Below are 18,923 nucleotides of genomic sequence, written 5' to 3'. Positions count from 1 at the left end.
CGTGGCGTTTCTTCCTATTGTACCTATGATTGTGTGTATAAATAAAGATACACAAACACCAAGAGCACAGGAACTTGTGTGGCATCGGATGGTATTTTCTTTTTATCAAATTCTCTCGATTCTTCTACAGATTTCAAGGTGATACCCATTAAATCAAAATTTATACATTGAACTACTCGACGCACCGCACCGCACCACCAAAGCATTAAAGTCAATTGCATTGATTCCATAACATGTTGTCTTTCTTGTACATTGTAGGTATAATGATACACGTTCATTTATATAGAGAACGACGTTGTATGCCTCGAAAAACAAAAACCCAAACTATACGAGTATAATAAGGTTTAATTACCCAGGTACTTAATCGTGTCGCTATTGGAAACGCTGCACCCCTTTTTGAGTATAAAACGGGGTTTTACAACGCTTCAAGTAGCACCCCCTCTGCTACCTCTTCCACAAGGACGTGGTTGCGTGAGAACACGACTGATGAACGGCTTAACTAACATGTTCTTCCCTTCTCCTCTTCCTCTAATACTGGTAGCCTAGTCACTTTCCTTGTATTTGGTAAAAATATTTGGAGTAATTTTCACCAAAAATGAATTGCAATTAGGTGTTATGCGTGGTGGACCACCCGGCGGCCAATGCCGAGTAATTCGGTCATTCACTGTATGCAGAGAGTCTTTCAAAATGTGTGGTTCGAAGGGTGTAAATTTTACTTTACTCGGAAATAATGCGCGTTGATGTGGGTGATCCTTCCGATGTTTGATTACGATTTAGTTTTGGCTCGGGCGATTATACCAGTAGGTTGTGACAAATGATTTAATTCTCTGTAAATATTGATAAATGAGAGAGAACCTGCAGGGTGCTGCGTAGCTAAGTATGTATAAGTAGGTACAATCGGGCGGAGGAAAAAATGTATAGTCTTTGAGCTGGCTTAATATTTGATGTTTTACCTGATTATTTCAAAAAGTAAGTGCATTTATACCAAGTTTAAACGACTCAAGTCACTCACAAGGGAAGTATCCCATCTTGCTCCGAAAACTTTGAACTGGGCAAAAGGGAAGCAATAAAGCACCTTGAAATGCACCACCAGCTAAAATTTCAAAAGCTGAAATTCATTTTTCGATTTTTCACGAATTTTTAAAAATTCAAAATTATGGGTCAAAAATGAAAAAAAATCAAAATTTCATAAAATTGACCTAGAAAGCTGAAATTTGGTAGGAACATGATTTTCGACTTCCCGAGTTGATTGACAACGGTTTTAAACCGTTCTGGAACCTCCAGTGGATTTTCAGATTCTTCAGTTTAAAAAAAAACACTCTGAGTAGGGTGAAAATGAAATTTAGCACTTATAAACTCGGATTTACAATTTTTGTGACCCTTTCGATCAAATTAGGTACATATTCTCAAAATCTTTTCGAGCCGGTTCAAACCTGAAATTTTTTCCAGAGATTTTTCTGGAAATAGAGAACATATTATGGAAAAATAAAAATCTGATAGAGACTCCAGAAGAGTTAGAAACCATAACAAATCGATTCGGGAGGCCGAAAATAAGCTACAAACCAAATTTCAGATTTCTAGGTCAATTTCGTGAAATTTTGATTTTTTTTTTCTTATTTTTGGCCTTCCTAAATTATTTTGAAAAATTCGTCAAAAATTGAAAAATGAATTCCAGCACCTGAAATTTTGACTGGTGGTATATTTTAGAATTCTCTATCGATCCCTGCGTGTCCAGTTCAAAATGTTTTGTTGCTATGAGAACCAAATTTTCTTTTCAACAATCTAATTATCAAAATAAAGGGCTGGAGCCCTCTCTTTTTCAAATCAAAACCCCAACAAAGTAAACGTCAAAAAATTAAAAATAACGTGTCCACTGGGACTAGAAATTAGGTGAGGTGGACCCTTCAAAGCCAAAACAGCTCCAAATAACGTTTTGGGAAATATTTGATCGACTTTTTGGAAAGTAAGACTTTTAAGATAGGTAGGTAAGTATTGAGAATTTCAGTTTTTGATCATTTTGAAATATTGACTTTTCTCAGAGGAAGTCCGGAGGGACAGAAGCAATGCCCATTTCATTCAATTTAGAAATGTGATAAAGGGATGTAAATGATTTCTGTCACCTATCTTCTTTATCGTCAGAAAGCCTCATGACTTAAATGCCACAAAACAATTATCCAGAATACCCGGTACCTAATTAAATAAATCGGAGACTAAATTTCAGGAAAAATTTCAGAATATTCTAGTCCAATATTCTGTTCCAATTTTCCATCGTTCAATGAAGGAATTACTCCAATGACTCCGGAGCCCAAACTAAAACACAGAAGTTACCTAGCTTCAGATCTTTACCAATTTCAAAACCTGATTGTATATTCAGAATCTTATGAGAGCTTTGCGAGGTTCAAAAGTTTGAAGACAAGAAGTCTCTCATCACTGAGTGGGATTTTCCACACGATACACTCTCATAGAATATCTACCTTCCCAACAAGAAAATCAATTTGCATCTCATACTCGTTTCCAACTGCTTAGTTTCGTATTATCTCGCCATTAATAATAACCATACATTCTTATTATGATCTCGACCAAACCTCCAAACCATACAATCTTGTTCATAATTATTTCAAATTCAAATCACCGTGCAAATTTTCAACATAATCTTCTCCTTAAATCTGCAGATGCACATCAAAAAAAAATTACAACATCAAGTCTCTTCGTCACAAATTTGTCAAATCGCCGCACCGTTACTTTTCATAAATTCTGGCTAAGCTCCAAAACTCGGTATTTTCGCAACAACAATTGACACCCAAATTTTGCAACTTACCCCGACATATAGCCCTTTATCTATATCCACCTTCGACTTCCAGACCTATAACGTATCTCAAGACGATATGGCGAACTTGAGGTCCGCGGAATGTGGTTGTTATCCAAATCGGGGAATACCTCAAAGAAGGTAAAAACTTGGCAAAAAAAAAATTTCTCCTCAAATACGTTACGCCTACCGTTAAGCAGAAATGTGCAATAGCTCAGTACACGTTGATGGTTTTGGAGAAAGGGGGCACGCGCGGAAAGACGATGCGGCGCGGTGCACGGTTTAATATTTATACAGGACCGAGGTAGAGTAGCGGAGTAGTTCGCTTTGGGTGGTCTTCGCTGTCCACAGAGTTCATTTGCAACTATTACATTGGTAATTGTTACGCTGCGCTGCCATGATGTTGTTTTTATTACTGGTGACTTTATACATATAAAGTGGATTTCTCAGGTGATTTTTTTAATACTATCGCAAAGACCAGTACACACATACACTCTATCCTTCCTCTCACACTGCATCCAACGTGTGCACATTTTTACACATACACATACTAATATAATATACCTTCGAGCCTACGTATTTGTATTATTCCTCTTATATGCCCATAGTACGATATACGAATACATGCCCTGCACAGCCCGCTGCAGAAATACCATGCCCCAAGATCGAGCCAAGAATCCCCTTTACCTGAGGTATATACCTAATGCACATCTATGCACATATGCACACAGCCACACCATCGCAATTATCCTTACGCAAATCACAGATCGTATACATACGCCAAACTTGTCTCTGACAGTTAACAATTGGTCATAAGTTAACTTGGGACGCTGATGTATGGTATAGTAATGTATCTACATGTTCAAACTTCCATAGACTTCACTTCAACCCCCCTCCGTCTTGTGCTGATTGGAGAATTTATGCTGGCAATTGATCTAGCAATATTGCTATAAACATTTTATCTCGCAAGTTTGACAGAAAATGGCCACATTTTTCCATAACAATCAAAAATTAAGAATTGACACTGAGAATGGTATTTTTTTTTTTTTGTCAAAAATTATAAATACCTAGAATTTAAAAAAATCTAGCTTTATTTGGGTAAATTTTCTCTGTCCAATGCTCATCTAACTACTTATCAAAAAACACACAAGAAGACCACTACTAAATGTCTCAAATTTAATACTCCCAAAAAACAAAATTCTGGACTAAAAATGACATTTTTTAAGCGAAATTCTCATTTTTACTTTAGCTTAGATTTTATTTTAATTGCAAAAATAGAATCTTAACTCATTTTTGATTTGTTCAACTCACACGTACTGGAAGTGGTGAATCATTCATGAACGAATTGATCAATTTTTTGAAAGAACCATTCGCCAACGAATTAATCAATTCTTTCATTCATGAATCAATTCGTTCGCGAATGATTCACAAAAAATGATTCAATTCGTTTGTGAATGATTCGCCAAAAGTTGAGTAGATGAAGCGATTCGTTCGCGAATGATTCATCAAAAATTGAGTAAATGAATCGATTCGTTCGCGAACGAGTCACTTATACGAATCAATTCGTTCGCAAATGATTTACAAAAATAATTCAATTCGTTCGTGAATGATTCACCAAAAATTGAGTAAATAAATCGATTCGTTCGCGAATGATTCACAAAAAATGATTCAATTCGTTCGTGAATGATTCACCAAAAATTGAGTAAATGAATCGATTCGTTCGCGAATGAGTCACCTATACGAATCGATTCGTTCGCGAACGAGTCACATATACGAATCAATTTGTTCACGAATGATTCACCTAGAAATCAATCAATTTGTTCAACCGCAAATCAATTGTGAATGATTCGATTCGATTCACTTCGCTTGAAAAGGAAAATCCGTTTGCGAATGATCGATTCGATCATAAACAGATCAATTGCTGTACAAAATTTGTTTCAAAAAACGTCAATCAATTCGTTCGTAAAAAATTTTCATTTGAAAAAAAGTCGGTCTTCTCACGCTAAATGCCTTGAGTGTTTTTTAAAAATCCCTTCAATTCTGCACTACCTTTGAGCTTATTTATTCAAGTCATCTTTGCTCTAGACATTGATACACAGCTCACACACGCACAGGAAAATATCCAGGGGAGTCCGTTTAAACGTAGGTTTCTCTATTAAAAACAATTAGGTTAATTGAAAACATAAACGTAGGCTGGTATTACAATAGATTTACACGTATACAAAACGCAGCCGCCTTCGCGCCGTTTTTAGAAATGATTAAATATTTCATCGAATGCCGAACAGAACAACGTACGCGTCTTAATTAACGAACTGGATTACGTTGGGCGCACTGCCTCCGATATAGATACTTATAGCCTGTTACAAAAAAAAAGTAGACTAATACTTTTAAACTTTTCAGAATTGAAACTAGGTAATTAGGTAGTCATGTACACGAGCAATTAAATTATCATAGTCGAGCTTCTCTCTTTCTCGCGCAGTGATAATTAAGCCGATGGATGCGTTCTGCGTAAATAAATTGAATGTTTTAAAATGGTCCAGTTGTTCTCTCCTCTTCATCATCATCATCATCATCATCATCATCATTTAGTGAAGTATATCTCTAGGTGTAGGTATAAGAAGAGAGAATAGGAGAGCGTTTATTAAATAAAGTAGGTGAGGCGCGAGACCGTAATAAGAGGTGGATGGATGTGCGTGCTTTCAAAATACCAGTAAGGATCGTTATTCGTTGTACGTATTTTGGGTAATTACCTGCGATGCGCGCGCTAACTACACGGCGACAAATTTATCACCCGGTTAAAGAGCCCAGACTATTTTACCGTATAATATTGTAGGGTATAATGTAGGTTTTTATCGTTAGGAGATTTTAACAGAGGAAACCATGTATGCTGCTATTGCTGCTGTTTCTTTACATGTTCTACAAATACAGAGATGACTCTTTTATGTATCCATTTTAAATCATTATTTTTATACTTTTCTTGAAAACTGAAATGATTACTACAAATTATACAATCCGTTAACACGACCATAAAGATACGCCATACAAATTCTTCGAATAGTATATCCAAAGGCAAGGCATCCATCGTTTTAAAAAGTATGGAACATTACCAAACCACCAACCACCATAAGGAGGCAGAAGACGAATCAAGCATCTAGTCTGACTCTGAATCTATCCCTTTACATTACATGCTACATCTCTATTTGTGATTCACCTTACGATGACTTTTTTCTACCTACTGGCTACTACTGGCTACCGAATGTCCTCATAGGTATACCTATAATCTAAAACCCAAGTGTTTGCAAAATCGATCTTTTCGATGTTCAAATAGCGGAAAATTGTCGGCAATTTTGCTTTCTCATACGCTTGAATATCTTCATATAGGTATACAACAATCTTGTCAGCACTTGAAAAACCAAACCTGCCGCGAAGATCTACAATAGTAGGTATAGCTGGATACGAGGAACTGATTTCAGATAAACGTATTTGAGAAATACCTTCTGGCAAATCGACCGTCCATAATCCAATTATAAATTATACAAATAATTCGCGGTATCGCGAATGGATTTTTAAAACGAAGATACCGCTTGAGTTCTCACATTGAGTAATATGTAAATACCCAATACTTGGAGTGGATAAGGATAAATGCAATAGAAATATGTCTTTATCATAATAGCTCAAGATGAAACAATGAAAGAACATCAAGAGAAGCACGTGACACATACATTTTTAAATTGTCTGTACACACTTGGAAAATGAAAGGAGCCGGGCCTATGTCTATCTCTACCTATACCAGCCTACCAGGGTGTGTACTAAAACCCAGAAACTAAATTCGTGCTTTTTTCGTAGGTATTCTTATTTATCAAAATGAAATTTCGTTGAATCTACCCACAGTCCACCCTCCCCCCGAGTCTTCAAGAAGTCTCCAGATTTTTAAAATATTCTACTCGTTGGTGATTTTTTTTTTGTATTTTTCTCCATGAAGGTACATAATATTTCAAAATTCATTCCCTCCTCCTCGCTGCCCATCTCATGCCCATTTCATCATTTTATATTCAAAAAAACGAGAGAATTTCAAAAAAATTCCACGCAACCTCTAACAAGGTTCGTAGGTACAGTTCATTGAAATCCAGAGTTAAGACATTTTTGTGATTTTCAGACTACTTTATTCTGAATTCAAAATAAAAACGATGCAAATGACCTGCCAAATTTTCATAGATCTTTCCTCACTCCAGATTTTGTGAGACTATCTCATTGTTTTTGAACAATCATTCTTCAAAAAATTTGAAAAAAGCCAAGTGGCTCAAGCGAAACGAGGGCAAAAGAAAATTTGTGATTTGAAAAATGTATGTTGTATTTTCTTGAATCATTTAAATTTGAGAAAACCTGGGGGACAATTTGCAATTTTGAATGAATTATGTACGTATCTTTCTTACAACTTTCCAATTTATCTTCAACGCAATAGTAAATACGTCTCAAGATTCATTCCATTCTCCAAGTTTTAGCTTATACGGTACACTGATCGAAAAATAATTCTAAAAAACATTTTTGACATGAGGATCGCTTTTTTAGACTTGAATTTTTCAGATTTGAAGGATGTACTTTACTTTCCTACTTGATTTTCTAGAAAATTTAATTCGGAAAAAAAAAGAAAGAAATAGCTCGAGCGAACCGAGGACAAAAGCTTAAGAAAATGGATCTCAAGAATTTTTAAGCGAAAATTTGGTCCGAAAAATTGGGGTTTGGCATTAAAAAAATTGACTTCAAGTCTTCATTTATTTAGGTAAGTATACCTGGAAATTAATAATTCTCTCAATTTCTTCAAAACGATCACCTAAGATGATTTCCACAGTCAAATTTGAAAATGATGCAGACGAAAACAAATGGCCAAGTTGATGGGCTATAAAATTTTATCACCTAAAAATTTTTCTAATTTTCTTCTATTAGATTTTTTTGCAACTAAGGTAGGTAAATGAGAAAAAACTCAAAAGCAACATTTGATAACTTTGACAGCTCGTAATAAGGAAAAATTTTCTCATCACACCGAAATTGGTATGAGATGAGGTCAAATATTGCGGTATTTTTGATTTCGAAAAGTTTGATTTTAAAATTTCGAAATTCAGAAAAAATTTGGTAAAAAGCCGACATTTTTCGATGAATGAATATTTGTGTAGTATCACATAGGTACCTAGAAAGCAAAAGTGTAAAAATTTTGAAAATTTTTTGGCATTCAATTTGGAATGGTCAGCTGTGCCTGGCAAAATTTGATTATCAATTATGTAATAGATGTTGAATGCACGTAACATTACAGGAGCATTCTGCTTCTATGGAAGTTTTTTCCTGAAGAAAAATGTTCAACCTAATTGAAAATTTTATCCAATCATTCATGACCTTTCACTCTGCCCAACCCCCATTCAACCTGTTTTGGAAAAAATGGTCCAGTTTCAAAAGATACCATTTAAGATTCTGCGTTGGCAAAAAAAACCATTCCCATCAAAATCCAATACAACTGTTAGGATTCAATTGAGCCGTTGAAAATTTGCAAATCGATTATTTTTAGATAATTTCGTCTTATGAAAATATTTTCAAAATTTTTTTGCAAATTTTCATCAACTTGACTTTTTATTTGCGTTTATATCTTGAAATTTAGCTTTGGAAACCAAGAAAGGCAGTCGTTTTGGGAAAATTGAAAGAATCCTTAATTTCTAAAGTGAACGATGGCTTGAATTCAATTTATCTAGGGTGGTTGCGGGTTAGATGCCGGTGCGGGTTAGATGCCGGTGTGGTCACCAATCACTCCCTATCAACTCTTTCTGAAAACTGATTGGCACAGATTATACCTTAAGGTGAACATAGTTTGTGTTAAAGTTTTGATCTGTGATGGTTATTGTTAACCTGGTTTGATATGCAAATGAAAAAATTTATGTAGGTAAAATCAGTGATATTTTTTTCACGTAATTTTTGAAACACATTTTTGCTCCAGAAAAAGTGTTTCAAAATGGCATGTAAGTATCTCATGCATAAGTATATACCTTAAACTAACATATTCACGCAAATTTGGGAAAATTTGTTTCAATTCTGGTATGGAAATTGACCTCGCTATCTGATCCATCAGTTTGGGATAGATGCCGGTTTTTGTGATCGGGATAGATGCCCCATAGTAATTAAATAGGAGTGAGGAAAGTGAAATTTTTTTTTGTTAATACTGCAGCAAAAAGTCCAAAAATGATGGGTTTTCAACTGGCATCCTCAATAGTTGGAATTATGTTCATTTTCAACACATATTGTCAATTTTCAAAAACACCATTTTTATTTTGTGATTATTTTATAATTTAAACTGCCATTGTGAATTTTTGATGTTCATTTGAATTGTTGTGCATGAAATAAAAGAATTTCATCGAATTCAATATTCCAGGAGAATTTTTTGGGGGGGTTTTGGGTGAGGCATCTATCCCACACCAAATCGGCATCTAACCCGCACTGGGGGGATAGATGCCAGTCAGTGCGGGTTAGATGCCGGTCAAAAAGTGACCTTGTTTTTTTTTTCAAATTGCAAAAAAACTAATGGATAAAAAAAATTGAGTTTCTAGTATATTATAGAGGAATAATTGCTCTACCGATTCGCGCAAATTTGAAAACGTTTTGATGGAAATTATGGTAGTAAAGCTAAAAAAACTGCAAAGCACCGGCATCTAACCCCCAACCATGGGCATCTAACCCGCAACCACCCTACATATAAGTATGTAATGTACATACAAAACTACTGTCAAAGCCAAAGCATGGGCATAGGAAATCGATTAAAATATTTAAAAAATTTAGGAACAATTTTTTTAAGATCCTGCAACTTTAAAAAAAATTGCTGAATGTCTCAACTGTGATTCAGCTTCTGAGTAGCCGAATTTATTGACAATTTGTAGAATTTCAAAGGCAAAAGTCATCAGGATTCCAGTTTTTTGTAGGCAAATGTCTCGTTGCATCCTTTCTTCATTTTCAAAATGTTCTTTTGTCTTTTGACTATTGCAAAAAATAATGCTTACCAGCTCAAACTAATGATTAGATAGATTGGCCAACAAAATGAAGACTCTTGTCACTATATTCTTCCCAAACGTTCCTAGAAACAAAAAATAACATCTTTATTACCTCCTTATCAACATCAAGTTCTTCCTTCAATTCTATCTAATATTATATTTTCACATTGCAATAAATTATCCACACTCTTAAACTTCGGATTTCTTTTCCATCTCCCTACAACGAATTTATTAATAAAGCAACATGGCATACGCGTTTGGCAAATCGGAAGTGTCGTTTTGTTGTGGCCAAAAACGTTTATTGTGATTACGTTTTTAGCCATGTATCATCTACTGGGGGTTAGAATAACAACATCCATATTGTAAACGCGTAACGGGATCTGACGATCAACATAAGCTTACTTGAAAACATCAACAGGGTGACTACAAAGTACAACGAATGTTATTTTTCAACCCTTATTCACGACGTCGTCTCGTCGGTTCCCATTTGTATAATGCATAAAGTTATAGAAGATGTGTACCAACAAAAATAGTCTACCCTAACAAACATACTCAAAATTATTTTTAATGATGTCGGAATCAATACCTGTCACAAAAATTAACGAAAAATTTTGAATAACTTACTTTAAAATAAAAAACCATTACTCATTTAACGATACGCTACAAGTACATAATAGACTACCTACCTACACATCGTTTATAATTTTGGCCACAACACTTAACTCTTTCAATGCAAAGTCTAAGGTCGCCAAAAAACAATTAGTCACCGTATTATAACAACAGGACAAAGAAGACGAAAATGACCATACAAGCTTAATTCGACGATTACAACCAAAACACAGCCTTTTTTTTCTCGGGCACACGAGACACAATCGTCGATGATTTTTTTTTCGAAGAGAATTCCTCCTGCGATCCTGCTGCGGTGGTGTTATGTTTATGTATTCAAACAAAACAAACCACGACATAACTATTGACTAATTGTGATGTTTCCAAGGGTTTGTTTACTTTTGTGTAGTAGAAGCGAACCTTTTCTCCGCATACAAAAACATACCAAGAACAAGAGTGAAACATTTTAATCTGTTTTCATTCATTGTGGAAAAATAAATCTAACTTGGAGAATACTGACCACCAACGTTTTCATTATAAATAGAACATCTTCTAAAATTAACCATGCAAAGGGGATCGTCATAAAAAATGCGTACTTCTCACATCAATTTTCTTAAGAATTCTCAATTTTTCAATTCAAACTAATTTTTTACTCGAGTCATATTTTTATTCAAACAACTTTCAACATGATTTTTTCGATGTTGGGAGGGAGGGGGGGGGGGTAACGCTGAAAATGTACATATATATTTATTAACATAATTGACATTTTAAAAAAATTAAAAATTGAAAAAAAAATAATGTATTTTCAAATTGTCTAAAAATTCAAAAGAAGAAAAATCAACGACATAGACCCAATTCAAATTTTGATTCAGCCATATCACGTGGGAATCACTTTTTTGAGAAGAGGACTTGGCTGTTCTAATCGATTTTTTTTCAATTCGTTGATTCTTTGCAAGGTTCTGAAAAATGAGATATCGTTTTAAAAAAAACGCAAACAAATAAAAATCATCGTTTTTCAGCAAAAATAGTTCTGAAATGTCGCAAATGAAATTGATTAAAGTTCTGCCCCAGTTTGAATTTCCAAACACCAATCTCATCATTTCCATTTTCAGCTAACATGGAACCTTCATTGAGTGATTTTCTCCATAAATTTTCGAGGTCTCATTCAGCAGTGAAAATTGAGTTGAGCAGCTGAAAATTTTATTTTAATTTTATTTTAGGGTGTTCATCTCAAAAATCTAATGCTCTTGCAAATTTTAGTCTGATACTTCGGTGCGATTTTTCACCATTCAAAATGTCCAAAATTTGCCAAAAATAAAAAAAATTATCGAGGTGGCGAAAATTTTAGTTAGAAAGTGTTGTACTTGTACATCATTTTTTTTCTTCAAAACTTTAATTCTCTTTACGTCTCTGTTTGTGTTCAACATTAAGACTAAAGCATCATCAAATTTGGGGCATAATATTTCCAGAAACAGTAGAGTAGAGGTAATTTGTCTCCTCTTTTCATGTTGGAAAATTGATTACTCAAAATCTTAAATAAAAAAATTAACTCCTTCAATAATATTACAGGTATCTACCTACTCTACAGTGAAAAAACTGCATCCTGATGGATTAGAATTTTCAAGAATAAAAGTTGCAGGGTGTCTAACAAATTTTCTTCAAAGAAATGCATTACTTTTACATTACTATTTGCATTACCATAATTATAAACATTTTTATTCAGTTACCCTCCCCCCCCAAATATCTTTTTGAAACAGTTGGAATTAACGAGTCATTTTTTAGCTTACTGGCTGAACCAGATGATGGGAAAATTTGTTCATTTCAGTTTGTTTTCAGTTTTCAGTTTCAGCTTTCATATCTTGAGGTTCAAAAAAAATTTAAAAAAATATAAATTCCATTTCTTTCAGAAGTTTTCAAACACTAATTTGCCACTTGGCAGCAAAAACTTAAAATTTCAAACGCTAAACTTATGAAGAAATTCTAATAAGTTGAATCTATTATTTTGTAATTAGGGTATTTGTATTCATAGCCTATTATGACTGAAAATAAATTTGTTGTCATTTTTCAATTTTTAGAGGCCTTAAACATACTTAAAACCGTTTCATTTTGAAAAAAAAATAATTCGTACTTCGAGCAGTAAAAAAAAAAAAAACGAAAAATGATTAAAACATAACGTGATTTTTATGAGTTTTTCAAAATTCAGAGATATGAAAACGAAAATCAAAATATTTCCCAGCAAAGCGAGGGCGAAACGAAAATTTTGTGGAATTTTGTTTGTAAAAAAAATACTGGTTTTTACCAATTTTAAACACAATTTTCGCCAAAAACTGAAATGAATTTGAGAAAAACTACATTATACTTTTCAGGCAAAACACATTATACTTTACATTACTTACATTACCGAGGATTTCAATGCATTACTTTTAGATTACTTACATTACCTACATTACCTGTTAGACACCCTGAGTTGGCAGTTGATGATATTATTTTTACATCCCCTCTTCATTTATTTTAGTAAATGCTCGCCTTCTAGACAACTGTTTTCTCACTACCTTATGCGCTGATTCTTCTCCCTCTCTTCATCTATAAGTAATTCCGATCAACGTATATACAATTCGCGAGGGAAGAAGGATTGGGGGGGGGGTGAGGGCTCGATTATCAAACAATCAAATTATAGAAATATCAGTTTCACAAGTCATTGCATAAATGATGTTTTTCAGTTTGTCAGCAGTAATATTAATGCGGGGGCTGCATGGAAAGGGTGTTTACTTACCGTTGTTACCGCAACTGAACAACATACAGTGTTGCCATTGAATAATAATAAGAGAAGTTTTTGAAATTTGAAGTCGGAACGGTTTTAAGCGACTTTTTAAAATGATTTTTGGCGACCTATTTTCAAAATCGCGACTTTCACGACCTAGTATACACCCTGATGGAGAAAAACGTTAGAATAATATACCTACTCAAATCTTTCTCAGTTCTGATGATTTCTCTAGCAAGATGATTCACGAGATGAAGAAATCGAACAACTCAATCTCAACTCACGACAATTTCAATTAATTTTGAACCAAAAATTCATACCAAAAAAACCGCTAAAAACGTACTACCTTACCAAACACCCTGTACTTCGGGCACGGCGCAGCGCGTAACCGCGTTAACTACATAATGAAATAAATGTCACCCTATAACCCATCTGTTGATTTGGTTAGTGGCTTTGTGGTGGTGATATGGTCGTGGCTGGCTACAGCACTATAAGAGTATACACGACGTTATACATAAAAGCCGGCTTATATAAAATATTTTGACTTTTAGCCAGTCGAGCATGTTGTCACATTGTCATGATAATAGATCTCAATCAAAAGGATTCATCCAGCTATTGTCCGCCGTCACCCGAAGATGATCGTAAAAACGTTCAGTGTCCCAAGAGGACAATCGTCTATAGCGAAGGGATCTCCCCCTAGGATAACTCGCTATCCTCTCTTCTTGTAGCGCTAGCGCGCGTATTTAACGTTGTTCATCCGCTTCCAATTATTATCGTTAGTTGCGATCTGCATTAACTCGTCATCGCATTTCTTTTTCATTTTGCTTTTCCATTGATATGGTACCGCGATCTGCAGTACCTACATTTCAGTCAAAATAAATTGCACCATCTCTTTCATTTCAAATCAACGGAACTAATTGCGTATACGGCTACCTTTTTTTTTCTCTTCGCTGTCTATACACACCATATGTGTCAAAAATACTGATACTTCGTACACATTGTCCATGCATTTATAAATAAGCGAAAAATTTCTGAATCAAAACACACCGCACCTCGAATACCTAGCACAGTATATATGGTACTGATTGGAGGTAATGATGGTGCCAAGAATGTGTTCTTTAGGTAAAATGTATGCATGTTGATGGGCATTGTGATTCGTGTGATAGCTGAAAATACATATATGGTACTCTCGTATGACAATTTAGAGATGACTTTTGGAATGCGCATCGTATGATGAAAAATGATGGCAAAGCGATCGCGCTTCAATTCACCTGCGCGACAACAACACAGACACAGAGAAACGCTTCAATCATTATCGATTACCTTGATCTGGAGTGCTGGTCTTCGGTCGCGGTCTGCCAATTTTGACCGCGAACGCGACCAAACGACAGATTGCTGGAATCTTTACAATAATATAAACCGGAATCTCCATGTACTGGCTGGAATATGGCAGACTCGTAAAAATTCGTACGTAATAAGCTCTGCATATAGCTGGACTAGCAACCTTCGTCTATGCGTCATATAGTTCACACAAATGAAATTGATACTGAGAAGCTCAAAAACTCCTTGTAGGTACACAGAAATGAATACAGATCTCTTAACATATCATATCGTATCGGATTTCATCTTGTCAAGATGATCACAGATACCACATTCAAACTGTTCACGAAAAAGTTAAATAAAATATAAATATAAATAAGAAATAAAATGACTATATTCGTGCAGCAGTGTCCAAACGTATAGGTACTGAAAAGATTTCAAGCAATACACATATTATACACGAATAAGTGTGTAAGTGGTTTTTTTCCTAAAAATTCGTTCTCGTGAAAAAAATACACTTATATCCTATCTGTGGTTCTCGCGCTGTACATAAGGAGTTTCGATTAAAACAAGTTTCATGTTTTTCCCTATAGTGATATAGGCATTAGGCACAGGCTTGAAAAAAATATGCTACGCTGGGCAATGAGATGTCGTATAAATGTCTTTATTATGGTACGTTCGAAATTTTAAACCACAGAGAGAGATATTTACGTGATATCTGTATAATATTGAATTGATACATAGATACTTAGATAGATACCCGGGTAATTAAACTGATCCGAGATGTTGTGGCGCAACTTGACGAGATGCGAGGTTTTCTCATGCGTATGAGAGATAGGTAAGAGGCAGAGAGGACTGTATAGGTACATAATGCAGGACAACTATCGTTTTAGAGATGCTCGATTAATTAAATCAAAAAAGCAATGTAGAATTATATGGTACAGATTATTGGATTATGTTAATTTTTGGGAAGTCTACTTATATACTTATTCGTTTGGGATATTAGATAAATACTATGAGTTAATATTTATAGATAATATTTGGTTCGTTAAGTGGAGCTCGTCTGGCTCATCTCGTCTGGTTCAGTAACGCCATTTCGCGCCGATGCACTCCGACTTTTTTTTAACCGCGAAAGACTCATTATGGAATACATTATTATTCACCATTCGACGTTAGAAAAGTTTCATTAAGTTACCTACATAGGTCTACGAGTATATCGACATTATTTTGAAATGAGTGTTTTTTAAGCTAAATAAGACCATAAAATAAGCTCGAATGTACCACAATGTGGCTTAAGGCTGGAACAGGTCGATATACATCGACCACCTTCAAAGCATGCAAAATAATCTCAAATTAATTGAAAACCTTCACATCTAAACTGAAAAATTGACCCTGTCACCACCCACATTTTTAATAGAAAAAATTGTTGACTTTTCAATATTGACCCATGGATGATCCAAAAATACGCCACCAGCTGAAATTTCATGATCTGAGATTCACTTTTTGATTCAAGGTGAATTTTTAAAAATATAAAGGTCAATTTATCACGAAAAAAATGAAATAAAATTTAACCGAATTGACAAAATAAGCTGGAATTCGGTTTGTACCCTTTTTTTGAACCCCCCGAGTCGATTGATGATGGTTCGGAACCGTCCTGAGCTTCCAGTGGATTTTTGGATTCTCCAGTTTTCAAAATAACTGTGTAAGAAAAGTGAAAATGAAATTCACCACTTATTTACTCGAATTTACCATCTTCGTGGCTCCTTCGATTGATTTAGGCACATATTTTCAAAAAAAATTATACCAATCCAAATCCAACTTTTTTTAGAGATGACAGGAAAATATACCTATTTGAAAAAATCAGGGCTTGTAGGTACCTACTCATTTTTTGTTTATAAAAAAAAGTAACTAAAAAGTGACAAAACATGGCGAAAACATGTTAACACAGAAAAAAAATCATCGAAAAAAAAAACAGAATTTTTCGTTTTTAATTAAAACTTAAACATGAAACTCGAGTAGAAAAAGTAGTAGCAAAAAGCACGACTTTCTGGCAATTTTTATTGAAATTCACTTTTCAACTACGGTCATTACAATCTTAAGGGATCTATAATATTAGGCTACCAAAAAAGACTTACTTTTCCGCAATTTTTTGAAAAAGTGAGAATTTTGCTATTTCTGGCAAAAAAAAAACGACACATATTAGAACAATTGATGGAAAAGAACACGACTTTTTTGACAATTTTTTCAAAAAAAAAAAGAAATATAATTTTTAACCACCTTTTTTACAAAAATTGAAACTTTTTGGCGATTTAGACCAAAAGCAAGACTTTATCATTTTTGGCAGAAAACGAGACTTCAACGATAGTTTAAGCAAAAGCCAGTGGTTCTAAAGAAATTTGGAAAAAATCACAACTTCTTGGCAGTTTTGCTAAAAAAACAGGAATTTTGTACCATAAACTTGCAAATTTCATAACTTGGGACAATTTTTGCAAAGTGTGAGACTTTTTTGAAATTATTGGCAAAAAGTGTTACTTTTTGGAAATTTTTGGCAAAAAATCGAGATTTTTGAGAATTTTAATAAAAATGTTTGGATGGCAAAAAATGATATTTTTCGAAATTTTGGTAAAAAAAATGGACTATGGTACATTGCAACTTTTTGGTATAAAAAACGGGACTTTTGGTAATTTTTGGTAGAAAAGTTCAATTTTTAAATGTCTACTTACATACACAATTTTTGGGAAAAGGAAAGATTTTTGCTGAAAAAAAGACTGTCAATTTTTTGCAAAACGTAAGACTTGCCATTTCGGCAAAAAGCACGATTTTTCAGAATTATTGGTTAAAAAGTGGTATCTATTTTTTTGCACTTTTTCTAAAGTTGAAGAAGCGATCCTTTTTTTTTTTTTTTTTGGTGGAAATTTTAGACAGTTTTTGAAACAAAATCAAAACTGTAGGGGTATTTTTTTTGGAAAAAATGGACCTTTTTGGGATTTTTTGCGATAAAGCACGATTTGACATTTAGAAAGATGGATTTGTTCCTATTTTTGGCAAAAAAAGAGACTTAGGCAATTTTTTATTTTAAAAAAAAAAATAATTGTTGAAGGAAATTTTAGGTTAGGACTGGCATACAAAATATTTGAAAAAACATAGGTGCATAAATTGATTGAAGGGGTCACAAACATGGTAAATCCATTTTCATCCACTTGGAAGGGGTTTTTATGAAAACTAGGGAATCTGAAAATCCGCTGGAGGCTCCAGGACGGTTCAAAACCATAACCAATGTTGAAAATAGATTACAAACTAAATTTCTACCTTTCATATCAATTTGATCTTTTTTTGATTTTTTTTCATAAGAAATGTGTCAAAGAATTTTTTTTAAAAATCTAAAAACGAATTTCAGCACCTGAAATTTCCAAAAATTTCAGTGTCATTTTAATTGGGCATTCAATTCAAAATGTATTTCTTTATTTCATTTCAAAAATGAAATCATCACATTAGGTAATCCTTAACATTTGGTAGGTACAAATAATCTCATCATCTTTCAGCAATAAACAAAGTGATACCTACAACAATTTACCTACACATTACTGATACTCTTTCCCTTTAAAAAGATTCATATATATACTTAAACTAAACATAAATTATTTTTATACTAGGAAGAAAAATGCACAAAAACTAATTATTTTCTTCTCTCGTTTCAGGTCCACGAATACGAATAAAACGTAAAGACAAAAAACCCGAAGAAAAAAGACCAAGGACAGCATTTAGCGGCGACCAATTAGGCCGATTAAAGAAAGAATTCGCCCAATGTCGTTACTTGACCGAAAAACGTCGCCAAGAACTAGCCAATGAGCTCGGTTTGAACGAGGCTCAAATAAAAATATGGTTTCAAAATAAACGAGCCAAAATTAAAAAAGCCAGCGGCGTTAAGAATCCTTTAGCTATGCAACTAATGGCTCAAGGATTATATAATCATAGTACGTTACCTTTGAATAAAGAAGACGAAGAAATGTAGTTGACGAAAGGTTATTTTTCTTTCTTTTTTTCTTTTTTTTTTTTTCTGTTGTTGTGATCTAAAAACATTTACTATTATATTACTTATAATAACGACAAAGAAAAAAAAAAGGCAAACTTAAAGTCAGTAGTTTTAGTTTAAATATTTTTCTTTCATTTTCTTTATTTATTGTTTCCTTTTTCTTTTTTTTTGTGTATTTTCCATTTATTGTTATTCTTTTTTCGTTTGTTTACATTTGTTTTTTTTCTTTATTTTCGTCATAGATGACTGTAATTAACTTAACGTGCGCGTTTCAATTTTTCTAATTTTATTTTCTCGTTATTTCTGTAAGTCGACGTTTTAAAAATTTACAATTAAAATCGATAATGAACGGATATAATAGGTTTCGGTCGT

The 18,923-nt window shown here is 33.8% G+C and overlaps 1 protein-coding gene across 1 annotated transcript in view; it reads left to right on the top strand.

Annotated features, from left to right (window-relative positions):
• LOC135845155 (homeobox protein engrailed-1a-like) overlaps nt 1–18,530 on the top strand; it is a 49,123-nt gene extending 30,593 nt beyond the window's left edge. The window contains exon 2 of the mRNA XM_065363619.1: nt 18,217–18,530. Within this exon, the coding sequence (XP_065219691.1) occupies nt 18,217–18,530 (314 nt within the window). The remainder of the gene's footprint in view (nt 1–18,216) is intronic.
• The last annotated feature ends 393 nt before the right edge of the window (nt 18,531–18,923 follow it).

The sequence above is a fragment of the Planococcus citri genome, chromosome 4 (assembly GCF_950023065.1).
Source record: "Planococcus citri chromosome 4, ihPlaCitr1.1, whole genome shotgun sequence".
NCBI classification, from domain to species: Eukaryota; Metazoa; Arthropoda; class Insecta; order Hemiptera; family Pseudococcidae; genus Planococcus; species Planococcus citri.
The sequence above is the reverse complement of the archived record's forward strand: the minus strand, read 5'-3'. Positions and strand labels throughout refer to the sequence as shown.